Raw genomic sequence first — 20459 nt, forward strand, 5'->3', positions numbered from 1 at the left:
CTTTCTTTTCTGAACGAGATATCGAGGAGGTAAGATCAGTGGAGATTAGGCGAAGTTGTTTTTTTTTTCTTTTTCATGTACATATGCACACACAAGTGTGCTTTCAAAAAAATTCCATCTGCCCGCGTGCGCAAAGTTTATTTAAGACCGCAAGTAAAGGGTAAAAAGTATACCCACGCGTAATCTACAATCGGTTTCGCTACCTAAAATCATCTCCACTGATCCCCGCAGAAGCCGACTTGCAAATATCAAGAGACCCATCCAAGGTGCATGCTACGAGGCCACCTATCGCCGCTGTACCACCAGGAGCCGTATCCCAGCTGTGTAGTTCTGCCGACGTCAAATTAATTTCTAATCAACGGATGGTGCTAAATAATCGAGTCTGGGCATGACAACTTTTGTTTCTTTTAATAGAATCTTCCGAGCTACATTAATGTACTCGTTGCATATCTAAAACCCCAATTCATTGTCTGTGGATGGGATAACCTCAACTTTGGTTCATAGATAGGGACCCGTGTAATGAAAATTCAAAAGCCAGCCGCATTCTCAAATCGCATCTTTTGCTATAGCCATTTGAACTTTGCAATGTCTTGCTTGAGCGTCCCGAGAATACGTGAAATAAAGTGGCGAACTTAAAAATTGCTGTGCCTAGTTTTTTGAGGGTATATGTATGCTTGTAAGCAAATAAATAGCAGCGTAAATGATGAGATTTTATAAATTTTAGTTGCAATTCCAAAAACGTTGCCTTAAATTTAGAACCCGATTTCGAAAACAAATTCCAAGCTTACATTTCGAATTTTCAAAGACTTTAATACGGCGTTGTTTAAGTCTTACCCATTTGAGTTTAATAAAATACATTTTAAGTTTAAGTTTGCTCGAAAAGGTTTCATACAAATATCAAAGCCTATATTTAGAATTTTCAAAGACTTTTTCATCACGGAACATTGTAATTCATTGTAGCATATACAAATACGCATGTAAGTTCGCATGGATAATGCACCATTTTTCTTTCCGAGCGATGCTTCAGATTTTGTCCATCAAGACCATCAAGAACAAGTGTAATCACTAGCCTTCCTCACACAATATCTTTATTGTTTTTGTTGGTTTTTTTTCTTATAGGTTACATACCCATGTACATACATATTTAATATTAAATGAGAAATCGAAGTTTTTTTTGCTTCTTTCTTCGAAATGCTCCACATGTAAGTAACATGGTTATTATGTTTTCTTTTGTAAGCAAATAAAATATTAAGTCGCTTTGATTTATGTACATATTTATGCATACATTTACGTGCGGTTACACACCTGACCATAGTGTGCCTAGCTTTGGTTATTTTATCTAATACTCTCATTTGACTAGAATGATTTGAGTGAGAACCTGTATATGCATACATATATACATACATATGTACATATGGATGAGTTTTTTTTTTTTTTTCTCGGACGTTGTGGCAGCGCACTGCCCTCAAGTGGCCCGATGAAACCAGGCTAATCCTGTTTTTTGTTTTTTTAATTCATACATACTTTTTTTTTTTTTTTTGTTTTTTTTTTTTTTTTGTTTTTTTTTTTTATAGTTTTTATTTTTATTTTTTTTTTGTATCCTAATTCTTATTTATGTGCTACTTATAATTTTTTTGTTACCGAGTCTTTGAGAGGCAGTGGCTTCTTAAGCGCCGAGATCTAAAACCGCTCAGCTACAGAGAAACTCATCAGCTGAGAAATATAGATTCACAAAATACAATAGACTAAAAGTATAAGTATAATTTTTTAATTATTAAGAGAAGATAGAACCGTCTTTTTTATGGCAAAGAGCGAGTCCGAAACATCAATTATTCTCGAGTGAGAGTTATAATTTTCACACAAACATAGAAAAGGTTCGTGTAGTTGGAAATTGCTTCTGCATCGTTTAAGAATTATAGGTTTATAATGCCTTGAAACTCGGCATGGAACATTCAAGTTTACTTCGTTCAATAGAAATGGCCTTGAAATCGATCCATTTAAAAGTCTAGCCATAAATAGTACACCTAGCATTTCTCTACGACTTGCAAGGGTAGGAAGATTTATTAGTTTTAATCGATTAGTGTAAGGAGGAAGATCATACGGAGAGTCCCATTGAAGATTTCTAAAGGCGAAAAGTAAAAACTGTTTTTGAATTGATTCTAGTCTATCCATATGAACTTGATAACGCGGATTCCAAATTATCGATCCATATTCTAATATCGGCCTCACCAATGATGTAAAAAGGGTTTTTGTAACGTAAGGATCACCAAACTCCTTTGCCCATCTCTTCACAAATGCTAAAAACCCCTCTCGCTTTATTGACTGTGGCATTAATATGAGGGTTGAAACTAAGTTTGCAATTCATTGTAACTTCCAAGTCGACAAAAACATCAACGCTTTCCAGAGTTTGGCCATCAATTGTGTTGGACGCTGGCTGTATGTTCCCACGTGAAAAACACATGGATTTACATTTTTCTATGTTGAGTGGCATAAAATTCGCATTACACCAAGTAACTAAACGATTTAAATCCGCCTGGAGTACAGAACGTTCTTCAACCGACGCGTATGACTTAAAAAGTATTACGTCGTCTGCATACATTAAAATTTTAGAATATTTTATAGTTGTGGAAACATCGTTTATAAAGATCAAAAACAGAATAGGACCGAGATGGCTGCCCTGAGGCACACCGGAGGGAACATCGATGACATTCGAACAAATTTTTTTAAAAATTACTCTTTGAGTTCTACCGCAAAGATAGGAGGAGATCCAGCGAGTTATGCCAGGTTGAAAACCAAGCAATTCGAGTTTATAAACAAGTAATGAGTGGCGTACTTTGTCGAATGCTTTGCTGAAATCAGTGTATATAACGTCGGTATGATGATTGTTTCTAAACCCATCAAAGACGTGAGTTGTAAATTCAAGCAAATTGGTTGTGGTTGATTTGGCTCTACAAAAGCCATGCTGAGAACTATCTATCAATGCAGAAATCGAAAATGTAAGGTGATTAGTAACGATTGCTTCGAAAAGCTTAGGGATAGCGGAGAGCTTTGCTATTCCACGATAGTTTTCAATAGACGACTTGCTTCCTTTTTTATGGAGTGGGATAAGAAAAGATTCCTTCCAAGCCATCGGGAAAATGCCATTTTTTAAAGAGAGGTTAAACAGATCAGTAAGGAGCTGGTAAATGTATTCCGCACATTTTTGAAGAAAACATATTGGGATCAAATCGGGACCGTATTTGAAAGATTCTTTTAGGGTCTTTAGATGTAGTAGAACATCTTCAGGCAGCAAATGTGGGGCATATATTGAGTTACTAGAATGGAGCTCATACGCATAATTTGTAGGTGATGAATCAACCACAGCAGAGTAATTAGAGTGAAAGAATTGAGCGAAGAAGTTTGCAATCTCTTGATCGTCGCTGGAAATGCTATTTCTAAACTTCATGGCAGAAGGAAATCCGTTAGTTCTGCGTTTAGAATTTAAGAAATCATAAAAAGACTTCGGGTGGCAAATAATGTTTCTTTTAATTTTACATATGTAAGCTTTATAACACTTTTTATTAAGTTCAAAATACTTATGACGGAAAATAGCGTACTGTGCATAATGAGAATGTAAACCGGTTCTCTTATATAATTTGAATAAACGTGATTTCTTATTTTTTAAAGCTTTTAAATCTTTAGTAAACAAGGCTTGCACTGGTTCAATGTACGAGCATTTGCAAAACATGTGCCCAAACGTTTTTCAAATAAAGTATAAATGGTTTTATTAAAATGTAAAACGTTTTCCTCTACATCATCTTTATATCGAGGCCAAGTTATCTCAGAAAGCTCTTTATTTAAATTGTTGAAATTAGTTTTGGAAAAATCAAAGCATCTGGTAGAGGCACATGTTTTGTTAGTGCAGCCGACTTCGTTGCTTATGATTTCGTAAGTTATCTCAAGAGAAGGATGGTAAGCGTCTTCTGGCAAAACAAGAGGTTCACACCGGTTTATAGAGAATTTAGATATGTAGTCAACAAATGCTAAGTCTAAGAATTTTCCATACTTATTTGGAAAGAAGTTGATCTGATTAAGGCAAAGATCAGTAATTCCATCCAAAACGTCATTGTTTTGCTTCTTGGATGATACGGGGACAATATTGTGATCAACGGTATTCCAAGATATATGTGGCAGGTTAAAGTCGCCTAAAACAATCATTGGGTCCGTGGACTTTATCATCGAACTGACTGATTGTAACAGTGAAATATGGTGCATATACACTGATAGATCAGAAGACGGTGGAATATAGCAAACGGCTAAGTAAATATGACCCCGGTCTAGTAAGATTCGGATGCATTTAAACTCGATGGAATCAACTTCGGCTAAATTAACATCTTCAGATGGAATTGAAGAATGTACAGCTAGCAAGACACCACCTCTGGTCCTATTTAAGCGATCATTTCTATAGGTCTGATACTCACCACAAAAAATTTCGGAATTTAAAACATTGGGTTTCAGCTATGTTTCGGTAAAAGCAATAATATTATAGTTACAGTGAATGGTTTTCAAATATAAGTCATTTAATTTAGTATTTAAGCCTCTAACGTTTTGATAGTAAATGCTTAAGCAAGATATTAAATTAAGTTTTTTGGATCGGAACTTTGAGGAGGAATTTTTGCTACATTTTGAGTAATCTCAATAGTCTTATGCACAAATTCGCGAACAAAAGCCCCTGGCGGCCAAAATGCGCTGTCCAAAAGTTTATCAAAATCTTCTGAGTAGACATCAATTCTAAATGAAGAAATGTTCCTTTCGTAATTAAATTTAAATTTTCTTAAAGTCATGCCGTCAGCCTTAATTTTCGAAGAGACATAAGACTTGATATCCTCAACGGAAGTGTCCTTGTCAAAGCGAGATACAAAAATCGATTTTTTGAGCGGGACTACAACCAGCTTCTTAGCCGGTGCTACTGAATAAGAAGTCACAGATTGAGAAGTTACAGTTTCAGAAGTTACAGTTTGAGGCTCTAAGGTTTTTTCCGCGGCCTTAGAAGTGGATGGAACCACAGCTTGCGGATTAGGGGAAGCCAAGTCTATGAGCTCCACTTGCGGAAGATTAATGTTCTGAGCAGGATTAAGATTCAAAGCGTTAGGTGAGTCTTCAGAGTGTTTTTGATTATTATCCCGGTTGTCTTTATTTCTATTTAAACAATGCGGTAACTCATCCAAACACTTGAAGGATTTGAACAATCTATCGTATTGATTGAACTTTTCCGTGATTATGGAAAACTCTTTAGCAATATCAGAAAACACATTTCGTGTTTGTCTAAACAGTTTAAATAGGTCAACCTCAGTTGATCTGCATTTAATGCATGGCCAACGTACTCCCTTCTCCCCATCATTGACAGTGTCAACAACTCTAGCCGTCAGTCCCGCGCACTTTCCATGGGCGAGCCTATCGCAAAGCCAGCAAGAGACAAAACGTTCGGATTCGCTTTTTACCTGACAGTTTTTGAAAATGCAAGTCATTTTTTATAGAAAGGTGAAAAGAAACTAGTATAAGAATATAGAAATGGTAGAGATATGTTTGTAAATTACAAAGAAAAAACAGTTGAAATAGCACTGAGAATGAGAAAGGTTATATATAAAGCAACTCTGAAAGTTTGGGAGCTTAGCGGTAGCTAGCAGTTTTAGAGTCACTGTCACTTGACACTTAAAAAGCGACGCAAACAGCTGCGAAGACAGTAAATTGCGAGAAAAACAAAAAGTGTGCGCACAAAAACAATTGGAAGGTGAAAAGGTGCCAATCAAAATTGCAACAAAAACACAAATGCACAATGACTCGGCAAACACAAAATGAATAATAAGAAATTGATTAAAAACTTTAAAAATTCACAAAATCTTAACTTTTCAAAGCAAACCAATTGTATTAAAATGAACTCTAGGTTTTCGCACTTATTTTTGTCACAAACTAGTATTACAATTTAGATATTATAATTTAAAACTCGCAAAATAAACACAGCAAAATAAAATGCAACTTCACAGCTATAATGACGTTTGCGTCTTTCTTTCTCTAGTTGCGATTGCCAAAGTTAGTGATCAACAAGTGGTTTTTTTTTTCTCTTTTTCCACCTATTTTCTTTTGATGACAAAGTCATCAATCCCAGCTACATACATATCAGTTTTTTTTTATTTTTTCGCCCTCCGCAAGCATATGTATGTGAATGAATATGTAACCTGTACATATGATTTTCCATTCTCTTGAAAAAGATAGTTCAATGACCATACATATACAGATCAGCTGTTGAGGTAGGTTAGGGATTTGTATTTAAGTATCCCCAAACAAAAATTGTTAGAAGTTAAGTAATGTAATTTTTTTTCGAGATTTTAGCCAAAACACCGGCGCACGGATGTAGACGCGTTCACACCAACCTCCTCCGCACAACCAGCACAACAGAAGTAGGGAAGTAGGTCTCACCATGGGAGCCCAAAACGAGCAACAGCAGTCCGAAGGCGCTGCCAGTTTGCCTGTCTTGAATGCCCCAGTTGGAAATAATGAGGGAAATGATGACGACAATCGTATCCGCAACATCGTATCTGCGGTGGTATCGGCAAGGCAAGCTACCATTTTTAATAATCTCGAAGATCGCGTATCACATTTGATCGAACCAAAACTTGAGGGTGTAGTTTCTCAACTAATGAATAGGCTGACCCTCAATGCTCCACCCGCTCAACAACAAATGTCTCTAGTCCCGAAAGAGTGGCTCCCCAAGCTAGTATGCACCGGAACAATTCAACTCCACGTTGGCCTAGAGATATACCGAATTTACCATACCATTCGAACCACAACTTTCACCAGCAACTTGACCAGCTTCGCTTTAGTGACATTTCAAGTGTTCCAAATGCAGGTAGGGTTGACCAGCTGATATCAAACTGGGACATAAAGTTTGATGGTTCATCGAAATTATCTGTAGATAGTTTTCTTTATAGGCTTGAATGTCAGGTTTCAGATACTTTAGGGGGTAACTTTAATTGACTTTGCGAGCACATTCAATGCTTGTTTCTTAATTAAGCCAAGGATTGGTATTAGCGATACCGTCGTACTGTGGAACGAGTTACGTGGCCATCCCTTTGTGAAGCCTTACGTACTAATTTTCAGCAGCATCGTACGGATTTTGAAATTAAAGAGATGCTACGTAGCAGAAAACAAGGACTGACCGAAACTTTTGACGAATTCCATAAAGCCGTTCTTAAGATAGCAGAACCTTTGTAGTCACCACTACCTGAAGCCGAATTGGTGGAAATCCTCCAACACAACTTGCGACCTCGGATAAGACAGCAGCCTCTATATGTTCAAATAAGCTCGCTAGCGGATCTGCGTAGACTCTGTCTCAAGGGAGAAAGTCTTGCTGGCGAAATCAGTAGGGTTGCTAATCCGATGCCAGTAGGGAATATCCGACAACCTACTCGCCGTTATGTTAGTGAAATACCATGTGAGGACACCGAAATCGAAGCTTAACCGGAAATCGACGAAATATCAAAGCAAGCATCCAAGACAAAACAAAGTTGCTGGAATTGCCAAGGCGAAGGCCATATGTACTTTGACTGCCTCGAACATCGGAGAGTGTTTTGCTACGGATGTGGAGCACCAAACGTTTACCGGCCGAAATGTAGTAAGTGTAATCCGGAAAACACGAAACCGAGCGACGGTCTCAGGAAGATTCCTCGCGACGACCGGAAGTAGCCCCAAATAGGATAGCTGTCCGTCCTAATAAAATTTCCGAGAGCGATTTCAGTGAAGCCAATTCACCCATCCGAGAAATTATCCCATACGAAGAGCGTCTCAAAAACTATAATAAAGTTAGGAATAGGATATTTGCAGAGGATATTAAACCAACCAACTCCAAGCGATCGTCCGTGCGTTGCAAGAACTTTTGGGAAAAAGTCAAAGGTGATCACAAACTTTTATATAACGTGGTTAGCTCCATCTACCAGAAGTCTTCCGACTTACGACCATACGCTAAGATAGAGGTTCTAGGTTGTGAGTATTTGGGTCTGTTAGACAGCGGAGCCCAGGTATCTTGTTTAGGCTCTTCGTTAGCGAATACGGTGAAAGCCAAAAATCAACTACGCGAACATGCCACTTCAATCTGCACCGCAGATGTGAAGAGACAAGTCGTGTATGGTTGTATCGACCTAGATGTTCAATTTCAAGGAAAGCGCAAGACTATTCACTTTTTTGTTATCCCGTCTATGTCCCAACAAGTCATTCTAGGCGCCGACTTTTGAGCAAAATTCCAAATTGCTCCAAATATTATTTCGGAAATTTCGACTTGCCAAACCCCTGATGCAAATGATGCAAACCGTATTTCCTTAAGTGTGGACCAACAGCGCCAGTTAGACCAAATTACGAATAGGTTTCCTAGCTTCGAAAAAGAAGGTCTGGGAAAACTTCCTTAATGGAATATGTTATCGAGCTTGAACCCAACGTCCGTCCGATAAAACAGCGATATTTTCCGATATCTCCTGCAGTGGAAAAGTTAGTACACGCAGAGATTGATGAAATGATTAAATTAGGTGTAATCGAGGAAGCTCCAAATAGTCCATGGTCCAGTCCGTCGTGCTAGTGAAAAAGCCTAATAAAGTCCGTCTGTGTCTCGACTCGCGAAAAGTTAACAGTGTCACCGTGAAGGATGCTTATCCCCTCCCACATATTGATGGTATATTAAGCAGATTACCAAAGGCTGAATTTATTAGTTCCCTCGGCTTACGTCGTGCCTTCTGGCAAATTCCCTTAGCGGAAAGCTCCCGAGATTACACCTGTTTTACTGTCCTTAATCGTCCGCTTTACCGATACCGCGTTATGCCTTTCGGTCTATGTAATGCTCCACAGGCGCTTTGTCGACTGATGGATCGCGTAATCCCTGCTCAATTGAAAAATCAAGTTTTTGTTTATTTGGATGATCTCTTGATTCTATCAGAGACTTTCGAAAACCACATATCCGTTATCACAGAGGTTGCTCAACACTTAAGGAAAGCGGGCCTAACTATAAACGTGGGAAAAAGCTCATTTTGCATTCGCGAAGTTAAATACCTCGGCTACATAGTAGGGAATGGTACGGTTCGCACTGACCCCGACAAAATTTCTGCCGTAACGAACTATCCCGTTCCAAACACTGTAAAGCAATTGCGAAGGTTCCTCGGAATGGCCGGCTGGTACCGACGTTTTGTGGATAATTTCGCAGCCATTACCACACCTTTAACAAATTTGCTAAAAAAAGAGCAAAAATTTCACATGGAACGAGGAGGCCCAGAAATCGTTCGACAAACTCAAAAATATGTTGTGCACCGCTCCTGTCTTAGCAAGCCCGTACTACGAAAAGCCGTTTATCATCCAGTGTGATGCTAGTAAGCTTGGTGTTGGTGCTGTTTTGGCACAAAGAAATGATGAAGGAACCGAAGTCCCTATTTGTTAAGCTCATGAATTCCTAAATACATTATGTTAACCCCTACACAAGGGACGGAAAATAATAATTTTTTTTTCGGAGTCGAAAAAGTCTTGGTCAAAAAATTGTCCTAGGTGAAAATGTTTGAGTTCCCAGGTATCCCTATAGCAATATCATGTCGGATCATGCATCCTTTTTTCGAACTTTTTCCATAAAAGTCCACATATAAAAGTAAAATCTGTATTTTTATTTTTTGAGTTCGATAGAAATAGTTAAACTCGGACTTCTAAAAATAAAAGTCCCGAAATAAAAGTTAAATCAAGACTTTTATTCTTTAAGGCCGAAATAAAAGTCTTGATTTTACTTTTATTTCGGGACTTTTATTTTTAAAAGTCCGAGTTTAACTATATCTATCGGACTCAAAAAATAAAAATTCGAAAATAATTTTTATCTTGATCCAAATATATTCAAAGTCCAAAATTAATAGTTTTGCAAGGACTTATATTATAAAAGGAACAACAGTTTCAGCACCTGCCATACACAGCGGGAGTTCAACATCACATACAATTGCCGACAGCAAGACCTATATCCGATTACATTTAACTGGTGCATTGACCAATTCGTTCACAGCGTCACTGAGCGTTAATGACAGTTTGTCAATGTGCCTGCCAAAATATCTACACAATAACAAATTTCTAAAATTAGGTCAAATAATATGCTGACACAAAATATATTTATCAAGAATGTAGATACCTTTAGCTTGTAAGTATTAATGTAATTATGTATGTGCAAAATATAAAATTCTGTATAAATCGTAAGGCATTTCTGCAATAAAGTCATTCACTTTTTAACGCTACACATCGGCGTTTTTCTTTAGTTATTTTAAAGTTTACACTATGTAGCGCCAAGACTTCCAAGCTCTTGTACGCATACAAAAAAGGTTGCCGAAGCACATACTGAAACGCATCAATCGATTAACTCAGTGCATCGCCGGGCAGATGTTGCCTTCGTGCTTTACTAACATGCGTAAAATGCCTACATACTATACTAACACAACACTTTGTTCGCATGATCTGGAAGTCTCCCATCCATAGTACTCTACGGTATGACATAGATGTAACTATTATAGATTGCATAGTCCAGAAGACAATTATAAATATTGTAAAATAGATTTAAGTTAGGCTTAGGAAAGCCGTAATAAAAAAATACATAAAAAAATTAATTCCAGAGTACGAACGGAACAGTGATGAAGCATTGGTGGGCGCACAACCCACATTCACAGAAACGGTATCACATGCTCTGATTGAACACAATATTGGAGGCCCTGAAAGGATCGCAAAAGCGGAATGAAAGAGTTATAAAATGCGGGAAGCCAGGTCACATTGCACGTCATTGCGATCTTGATCTTAGTGGTTTCAACAGCATGGGTGGTTTTAAGAATAAAGTTGGAGGAGATAAGCAAGAGCGAGACAGATGTAAAGATCAGGAGCTAGCTCCAGCTATTGAATGTCCTGTGATATCTGTATCGCAAATCGGAAGGAAATCGAGCGGTCTTTCCGTCAGAGGAAATGTGTATGGCAAAGAACGTGTACTGACTGTAGATACGGGCGCATCTCATTCCTTAATCCGATCTGATTTGGTCAACAGAAGAGTAAAGCCATTACCTGGAGCAAGGTTGCGTACGGTCACTGGCGAGTATAACCGAATCCAGGGAGAAGTAATATGTGAAGTCTTAATTGGAAAGGTCACGGTTCTACACAATTTCGTTGAGGCGGAGATTGTTGATGAAGTCATATCGGGAGTGGACTACTTGGTTGACCATGCCATCAGGATCGATAGGCAGAGAAGGATTATGCGCTATAAGAACAAGGATGTGCCACCTAACTTCAGTTTGGAGAAAGGGTTCAGCAGTAAGCGAGTGCTGGTGGATACGATTCGATAAAGACCACCAAAGTCAAAGGCAGTAGATCGGGCAAAGATTGGTGGAACGAATGGGCCAAATAAAGCAAAATCAAAGATACCTGCGAGAGAAACACTGGTATTGACAAACCCTAAGGGACGCACTAAAACGAACGAAATAATTTCCCAGATAGAATGCAAGGGTGGTTTCAAGCCATGGGGCACTACTGTTGTGAAACGTCGGAACGATACTGATTATGCGAAGCCACTCCGTCAAGCGCAAGCTCTACGAAGTAGTTCATTGGCCAAACAACAGAGTGTGAGGGAACGAACCAGGGTAATGAGCAATAGGATGAAACACAGGTACGACAAGAACAATAATTCGGAAAGTTTCCGGGAGGGAGATTTGGTACTGTTATACAACCCTCACCGGCGGAAAGGCGTTTCATCGAAATTTTGGTGCAGTTGGGAAGGCCCGCACAAAAATGTGAAAGGGTCAGTAATACTATCTACCGCATACAAACCACGAAATAGAAGGGTGGTTCATTTGGTGAGGCTAGTAGCGTTTAGATCAGGAAATTTGTCTGATCGGGGCGATCAGACTTAGATGGAGGGCAGCGTGACGAATATTACCATCACTAAGCCGATGCTAAGCAGCCACTCGTATGTACGTAAACATATAAATCATCATTTACACACATATATACAAGGCATCCGAGAGACACTCATAAACACATGTAGTCATCAGCCAACTACAAATACACACGCATATAGCTGGTAACCAGTAATCAGTTTTGATTTAAGCACGCTATTAGTTGCGAAGTATAGTAGGCTAATAAAGACCATTTTGCATTATTGAATATTGAAGTTATTTATTCAACAGTTTAGCGATTTTAAAGTTAGCAGAAGGTTTCAAATACGCGAAATTTCCCGAAATTCGTTACAATACGATTAAAGTTAAATTTTAGTAGTAGGTAGTAGAATTATTATTATTACAAAAATGATACCAATTATTATTACAAAATTGATACGATGTAACTCCCACCGGGTAGAACGTTCGAGGAAATAAATTACGATACTCCCGAATCATGGTCAAATATATTATATTAATTATTATAAGTTTTTTGGAACTTTTTACTTATTTAAGTATTTTTTGCTGGCTTGAGGTCTAGAAATTGTATGAATAAAATGCAAGTTTTATCCGTTTCTTACCAATATATTTCGATTACACACGAAACAAATAAAATTTGCATTTTATTCATACAATTGTTCGACCTCAATCCTGCCAAAAACATTTAAATATATTAGACTAAGTAATTTAAAAAAAAGTGTCATATATTGAGTCATTCAAAGTAAGTCTTACAAATATTTTCTATAGAGGAACGACTGCTGTTCGACCAAGATCCTTTCACTCACTTCTTAGCAATATAATAGCCAGATATTATATTCAAAGTCATACGGGTAGAGGGGACTCTCGAAAGGACTGACGGTCTTATTAATGTATATCTTCTTCTTGTATATACAGTGGCTCACAGCTTATTTCGTGCAGCTATAGAACAAAATTGTTGAGCTATATAGCAAGGAATCTAGTGACGGTGTCAAAAAAATTCAAATGCACAGTTTTAATAAAAATATACTTCTATTTGAACAAATACTTAATTTTCATTTGTTTACACGTTTGTGCGAATTATTTAATAAATACTAAAATTATCTCAAAAACTAAGGCCACAGAGGAAAACTCGCTCAGATTAAGCATGACCATGCTATGGTATCGCTACTTTCTGTCCGATACTTAGTAGGTATAGTTAATTCTTTTCTATGCGACTTGCAAGTACATGTATCGATGCTTTTGTGGTATCGTTTAATCACTAGCTGTGCTTCAATGAAAAAAACAGGTTGATTTTAATGTAATTTGATAAATTTTTCCCTGTTCGGTTTTGAGCAAAATGGACTACAATGGGTTAATTTAGCTGCATATTTTTTCTCTGTGATTAGTGCTTTGCTCTTGCCATTTAATTTACACAATAATTTTGGTTTTTTGGCTAAACCTAATTTTTCCATTTTTTTCACAATCAAGCTACATCGTAAAAGTTAATTAATTGCATTCAACATAACAACCAACTGAAACTCTAGCTCTTAGCTTAAGGGAATATATAGATACTCTTTGCATATCTACGAGGTGTGTTCAAAAATACCGCGAATTTTGATTGATTGCGGGTTACGTATATTCAAATTTCGATTTTTTTGTGGCGTTATGTTGGTACTCATGTCTATCACTTATGCCGACGAGCTCGGCCACTTTAATGTTCATTTAATTGTGGACAGCTGGTTTGCTTGGACGTGTTTTGGCTCGTCTTCGATGTTTCCCTATTCAAAAAATAATAACAAAGAACCTGTATCAAATTTTGTGTAAAAAACGAAATTAAGTGCGCAGATGCATTCCGAATGTTGACTGTGGCATACGGAGAAGCTACCTTGGACCGAAGCAACCTTTATCGGTGGTGCGAAATATTCTCATAAGGTCGAGAAAATGTGAACAACGAAGCGCGTTCCGGACGCCCGAGCACTTCAACAACAGACGAAAAAATTGATGAAAATGTGTGTGTGAAGTGATGAAAATGGTATTGGCCAATCATCGAATCATCGTTAGAGAAGTTGCTGAGGACCTAGACATATCGATTGGCTCGTCCCATTCGATTTTTATCAATGATTAGGGCATGAGACGGGTCGCCGCAAAATTCGTACCAAAATTGCTCAATTTCGACGCGACTTTTTGGCCAAAAACAACACACTAATGATGCCGCAGCCACCGTATTCCCCAGATCTGGCACCCTGTGACTTTTTCTTGTTCCCTAAACTGAAGAGGGCCAAGAAAAGACGACGCTACCCTACGATTGACGATATAAAGACGGCATCGAAGGAGGAACTGAACAAGATAAACAATAAATGATTTTTTTAAGTGTTTCGAATATTGGAAAAACCGTTGGCACAAGTGTATAATATCTCATGGGGATTACTTAGAAGGTCATAAAATAGATATTCATGAATAAATAATTTTTGAAAAAACGTAAAATTCGCGATACTTTTTGAACACAACTCGTAGCTGCATTAACACCAACGAACATCCATATTAAAAAAAAAAAGTACATACACTTAACTCCATTTTTAGTTGTTGCTATAAAATGCAATTTTATGTAATCCTATGCCCTCCTTCATGCTATCCAAAATAAATTGTACTTTTCTCCCTTCCCTGCTACCCATAAAAATTTCACCACTTTTTATTACACAATTATTAGTTCCGGTTTTGTTGCTGTTACTCGGTTACACGGTTAGTTTGAGTAATGAATTTTTGCTAAATACCGCAGCAAAGTCATCATCTGTGCAAGCATTATTGCTCCTTGTTGCTGTTGTTGTTTTTGTCTTTTTAAAATGAACATAGATACAAATATCCAGAATTGTGCCGGGTTTGTGCAGGCATGGGTAATATGGAACTGCCCTCACCTCATGAATCCACCTCCACAATCTCTCGCCTTAAATGCCATTGAAAATTTGGGGTCAATTTTGGAATCGGCTACACGGCTAAGGCAGATTAGTAAGATTAGCGATTTAGGAAATACTCTTGTTGAAGAAAGGCATAAGGTACCATCCGAAGCCGTTCAAAAACTAATTGCATCTATGGAAAATCATCTTGAAGATGTTATTTAACAAAAAGGTGATCATACGATATACTAAACTGAATAAAAAGTAGTTTTTTCTAAGGCAGGGCGCAGTGCACGAAATAAGCTGTGACCTTAGTTTTTGAGATAATTTTAGTTTTTATTAAATAATTAGCACAAACGTGTAAACAAATGAAACAGTATTTGTTCAAATAGAAGCATATTTTTGTTAAAACTGTGCATTTGAATTTTTTTGACACCATCACTAGTTTCATTTCTATGTAGCTCTACAATTTTTTTCAGTAGCTACACGAAATATGCTGTGAGCCACTGTATATATTTTATGAATTAAAGAGACATAAATAGGAATTTTTGCTGCTGTATTCGAGAAAAACTCATTAATCTGAAATTTTAGCCTTTCACCCCGCATAACTTTTTTAGCGCACATGGGATTGATGGGGACTTCCAAATTTGTATTTTTATGATAAACTTTGACTTTTTCGTAAGTTTTGGTATTTTGATTTTCTAAATTGACCGGAATTATTTTGTTATTCTGGACTAATAATTTCTTTTGGCATTCTTTAAGCAAAAACTCAAATGACTGATGTCACAGGGTCCAGTTTTTTAGAGTTAGTTTAAGGTACAGTTAAAGCTTTATTTAGATTTACTCAGTTGTTTAAATTAAGATGGCCAGTAAATGCATTCAACTCATTCAAGAAACAAAAAACAAAACACCCAATGATAAACATATATACTGATATACATATAAATAAATGTATAAATAGGAGTCTATATGAGTAGCTAAGTATGTGAAAGCTCACCATAAATACTGACAACAAAAATTACCTTAAACAGACCTGCTCGCTGGGCGTTTCCATTTTGTCACATAAAATAATTGAAATCTATAAGACAAAATTTTGTGTTCATTAATTCCACAACCCATTGCGTTATTATCCGTTTTCACTCAGTGGTAAATTTGAACGCAAAGGAATTTGACGTCGTTTTCATTGACAGTTAAATTTGGGTCAAGTTTGATCTAGTGTAAACCAAGTATTAGTCAATATTTCAGTTTTATGTGACCTTTAAAGGGAGTCGCATGTTAGAGTCGGCTGCGGCATTGCTTCCTACTTTTGATGTACGCTTGGTATTAAGGGTGGTACTCTGGGCGAAATAAGAATTAACTAAGGAAAATCGAAACTTGTCTCTATGTGTCACAAGTTTGTCTTTGGACATTATTATTGCTTTTTCAAATTGCTTGCTTATTTTTCTAACCCCGGAAATAAAATTTTAAAAATCAGCTTAAATTTACCTTCTTAATTTGCCTTGCATAGAAATTTTTTTAACGCATTTCAAGTTCAATTTTACCATTCTGAACTTTTCTAACAATAAGCGTCATGACACGTGATAATGTAACAAACATTTAAGGAAATGTGTAAGATTGATTGTTTCAATATATATGTAACTTCAAATTTCTCTAAAGGAAAAGGATGAAGTAGGCGAACAAGACCACGACGGAAAGGCGAAATATCCTGAAAAGATGGTAGAGGATAAAAGTATACAAGCAGATGGAAAAATAAGAGAGGCAAAAAAGCACGAGAAATTTACGAATGAAAAATCTGAAGCATTTAATAAGAGAAATGAGGAAGATAAAAACAAAGATGAAGGGAAAGGGAATGAAACGGAAGTTATTGCACAAAGAGACATAGAAAATAATTTAAAATTAACCCAAGATACAATAATTAAGGTAAGAGATCACTTTCTTATCAAATTGTTGAAGTCGTATGAGTATAATACAAATTATCTATGTCTATAATAATCTGAAAAAAATCAAATCGATTTTCGAGCTTGTTGTTATACTTGACATACATACTCAGATAACTTCAAACTTATATAAATTTACCACCGGCCCCGTCCGCAAGGAGACTTGCTTATCAAGTTATCAGTTTAAAAATTTTTTTCTGCCTAATGTATTTTATTTTTATAAAAATTATTAATAAGAAATTGTTCGAGGGGTCGTGGACCCCCCTTTCCATTTTCAAAGAAATTTTAGCCAGTAGACTATTGTCTATCTTTGTCCCAAATTGCATCAAAATCCGTGTAGCCGTTCTGGCCTGATTCAGTCACAAAAATGGAAAAATTTAATTATATATTAACTGCTCCTAGGGCGGCGAACTTCCCCCTTTTCAAACGCATACAGCTAGTAGATCTTTCTAGACTATTGGCTATACGTATGCCAAGTTTCATCCAAATCCGTCCAGCCGTTCTTGCGTGATTGGGCAGAAACACAAACGTCTGGACATCCAAACATCCAAACTTTACCACTTATAATATTATTAAGACCAGCCTTTACCCGCGGCCCCGTCCGCAAATAGGAAATCAAATATATGGTCTGTTCACATTAGCCTGCTTATCAAGTTATCTGTTTAAAATTTGTTTTCTGTCTAATGTATTTTATTTCTGTAATAGAGTGAAAAAACGAACTAAATGAGATGATAACCTGCTAGGGTCGCCAAATAATGCCGAAATTATACAGAAAAAGCCACGAAATTACCCCGACGGTATCGCGGTCGGATCCCGAAAACCACCCAGAAATGCTCCCGGAAGGGTCTGAAAAAATACCCAAAAAGTCCCGAAATGACAACGACGCTATTATAGATTGAGCCAGAGAACCACGCAGAAATGATCCTTGAACGGTACCCAAATGATCCCGACATAGTCCCGAAAAAGGTCCGAAATGACCCCGACGAGCTATCGGAAGGCTCCCTAAATGATTCCTGAAATAGTTCAGAAAAAGTCACGAAATTACCACGACAGAATCCGGACGGATACCAAAACCATCCAGACATGATCCCTGAAGGGTCTCCAAAAGGTTCGGGATAGTTCCATAAAAGTCACGAAATGAGAACGACGGTATTATAGACTGATCCAGAGAACCTCACAGAAATGATCCCTGAAGGGTACCCAAATGATCCCGAAAAAGTTCCGAAATTACCCCGACGGGATCCCGCACGGCTCCAGAAATGGTACGGAAACAGTTCCGAAAAAATCCCGAAATGACCCCGATGGGATCCCGGATGGATCCAGAATGATCTCTGAAGTGTCCCTAAATGATTCCTGAATAGTCCAAGAAAACCATCCAGAAATGCTCCCGGAAGGGTCTCCAGAAGGTTCCGGAATAATTCCAAAAAAGTCCTGAAATGACAACGACTCTATTACAGACTGATACAGAGAACCACATAGAAATGATCCCTGAACGGTGATAATTTCGGGACCATTTGGAGACCCTATCAGGTTATTATCTCATTTAGTTCGTTTTTTGTTCTATTACAAAAATAAAATACATTAGACAGAAAAACAATGTTAAACAGATAATGATAAGCAGGCTAATGTGAACAGGCTGCCAGGTTTCTGCCCAATCACGCAAGAACGGCTGGACGGATTTGGATGAAATTTGGCATACGTATAGCCAATAGTTTAGAATGATCTACTAGCTATATGCTTTTGAGAAGGGGGGGAGTTCCCCGCCCCATAGGAACAGTTATAATTTAATTAAATTTATCCATTTTTGTGACTGAATCAGGCCAGAACGGCTACACGGATTTTGATGAAATTTGGGAGATAGGCATAGTCTACTGGCTAAAGATTTTTTGAAAATGGAAAGGGGGTCGACGACCCCTCGAACCCTGGCTTATACAGATCAAGACACTTTTGGAAAAACTATTAGTGGTGCTCTCCTTCCGCCATACTCCCTCCTTCTGTTGTTTTTATTTTCAGCTGAGCATAGCTCACAGAGTATATTAATTTTGATCACATAACGGCAATCCGTAACGGCTAAACTAATCGAGATAAATACATCAAAATGATCTGGGCGAAAAAAGAAATTCATTTAGCCATGTCCGTCCGTCCGTCCGTTAACACGATAACTTGAGTAAATTTTGAGGTATCTTGATGGAACTTGGTATGTAGGTTCCTGGTCCTCATCTCAGATCGCTGTTTAAAATGAACGAAATCGGACAACAACCACGCCCACTTTTTCGATATCGAAAATTTCGAAAAACCGATAAAGTGCGATAATGCATTACCAAAGGCGGATAAAGCGATGAAACTTCGTGTTGGGTTGACCTTATGACGCAAAATAGAAAATTAGTAAAATTTTGGACAATGGGCGTGGCACCGCCCACTTTTAAAAGGAGGTAATTTAAAAGTCTTGCAAGTTGTAATTTGGCACGGGTTGAAGATATCATGATGAAATTTGGCAGGAACGTTACTCCTATTACTAAATGTGTTCTAAATAAAAATTAGCAAAATGGGATGACGAACACGCCCACTTTAAACAAAAAAAATTTCTTTAAAGTAAAATTTTAACAAAAAATTTAATATCTTTACAGTATATAAGTAAATTATGTCAACATTCAACTCCAGTAATGATATGGTGCAACAAAATACAAAAAAAAAGAAAATTTCAAAATGGGCGTTTTTCATTTAATTTTTCTATAATACTTTTTAATGCCATAAGTCGAACAACATTTTACCAATCCTTGTGAAATTTGGTAGGGGCATAGATTAACGATAACTTTTTTTTTGTGAAAATGGGCGAAATTGGTTGAAGCCACGCATAGTACACAGTCGACCGTCTTCCTCTCGGCCGTTAACACGATAACTTGAGCAAAAATCGTTGTATCTTTACTAAACATAGTTCACGTACTTATCTGAACTCACTTTACCTTGGTATAAAAAATGGCCGAAATCCGACAATGACAACGTCCACTTTTACGAAAAATGAAAAAATGCCATAATTCTATACCAAATACGAAAAAGGGGATGAAACATGGTAATTGGATTGGTTTATTGACGCAACTTTAGAAAAAACTTTGTAAAATGGGTGTGACACCTACCATATTAAGTAGAAGAAAATCAAAAGCCCTTGGAATCTTGGCAGGAATACTGTTAAATAAATTAGCGGTACCCGACAGATGATGTTCTGGGTCACCCTGGTCCACATTTTAGTCGATATCGCGAAGGCGTCCATCTATAGAACTAAGGCCCACTCCCTTTTAAAATACTCATTAACACCTTTCATTTTATACCCATATCGTACAAACACATTCTAGAGTCACCCCTGGTCCACCTTTATGGCGATATTTCGAAATGGCATCCACCTATAGAACTAAAATACTCTTTAATACCTTCCATTTGATACGCATGTCATACAAACACATTCCAGGGTTACCCTAGGTTAATTTTCCTACATGGTGATTTCCCCTTATTTTGTCTCCAAAGCTCTCAGCTGAGTATGTAATATTCGGTTACACCCGAACTTAGCCTTCCGTACTTGTTATTAATACGCTTTTATTACCTTTACCTGTATGTTTGTTTCTAACTCTTCATCCCGTCAGGGTCATTTCAGAGTTTCTTCGGGATCCCGTCAGGGTAATTTCGGAACTTTTTTGGGAGTATTCGTAATTTCTGGGTGATTCTCG

The 20459-nt window shown here is 37.4% G+C and overlaps 1 protein-coding gene across 9 annotated transcripts in view; it reads left to right on the top strand.

Annotated features, from left to right (window-relative positions):
* bt (projectin protein bent) overlaps positions 1–20459 on the top strand; it is a 3328983-nt gene that overhangs the window by 1232345 nt on the left and 2076179 nt on the right. For 7 of the 9 annotated variants that reach the window (XM_067757812.1, XM_067757814.1, XM_067757820.1 and 4 more), the window contains one exon: positions 16460–16723. The exons of the other annotated variants lie outside the window; for them this stretch is intronic. In XM_067757812.1, the coding sequence (XP_067613913.1) occupies positions 16460–16723 (264 nt within the window). The remainder of the gene's footprint in view (positions 1–16459; positions 16724–20459) is intronic. 9 annotated transcript variants of the gene reach the window in all.

The sequence above is a fragment of the Eurosta solidaginis genome, chromosome X, assembly GCF_040869045.1.
Source record: "Eurosta solidaginis isolate ZX-2024a chromosome X, ASM4086904v1, whole genome shotgun sequence".
NCBI classification, from domain to species: Eukaryota; Metazoa; Arthropoda; class Insecta; order Diptera; family Tephritidae; genus Eurosta; species Eurosta solidaginis.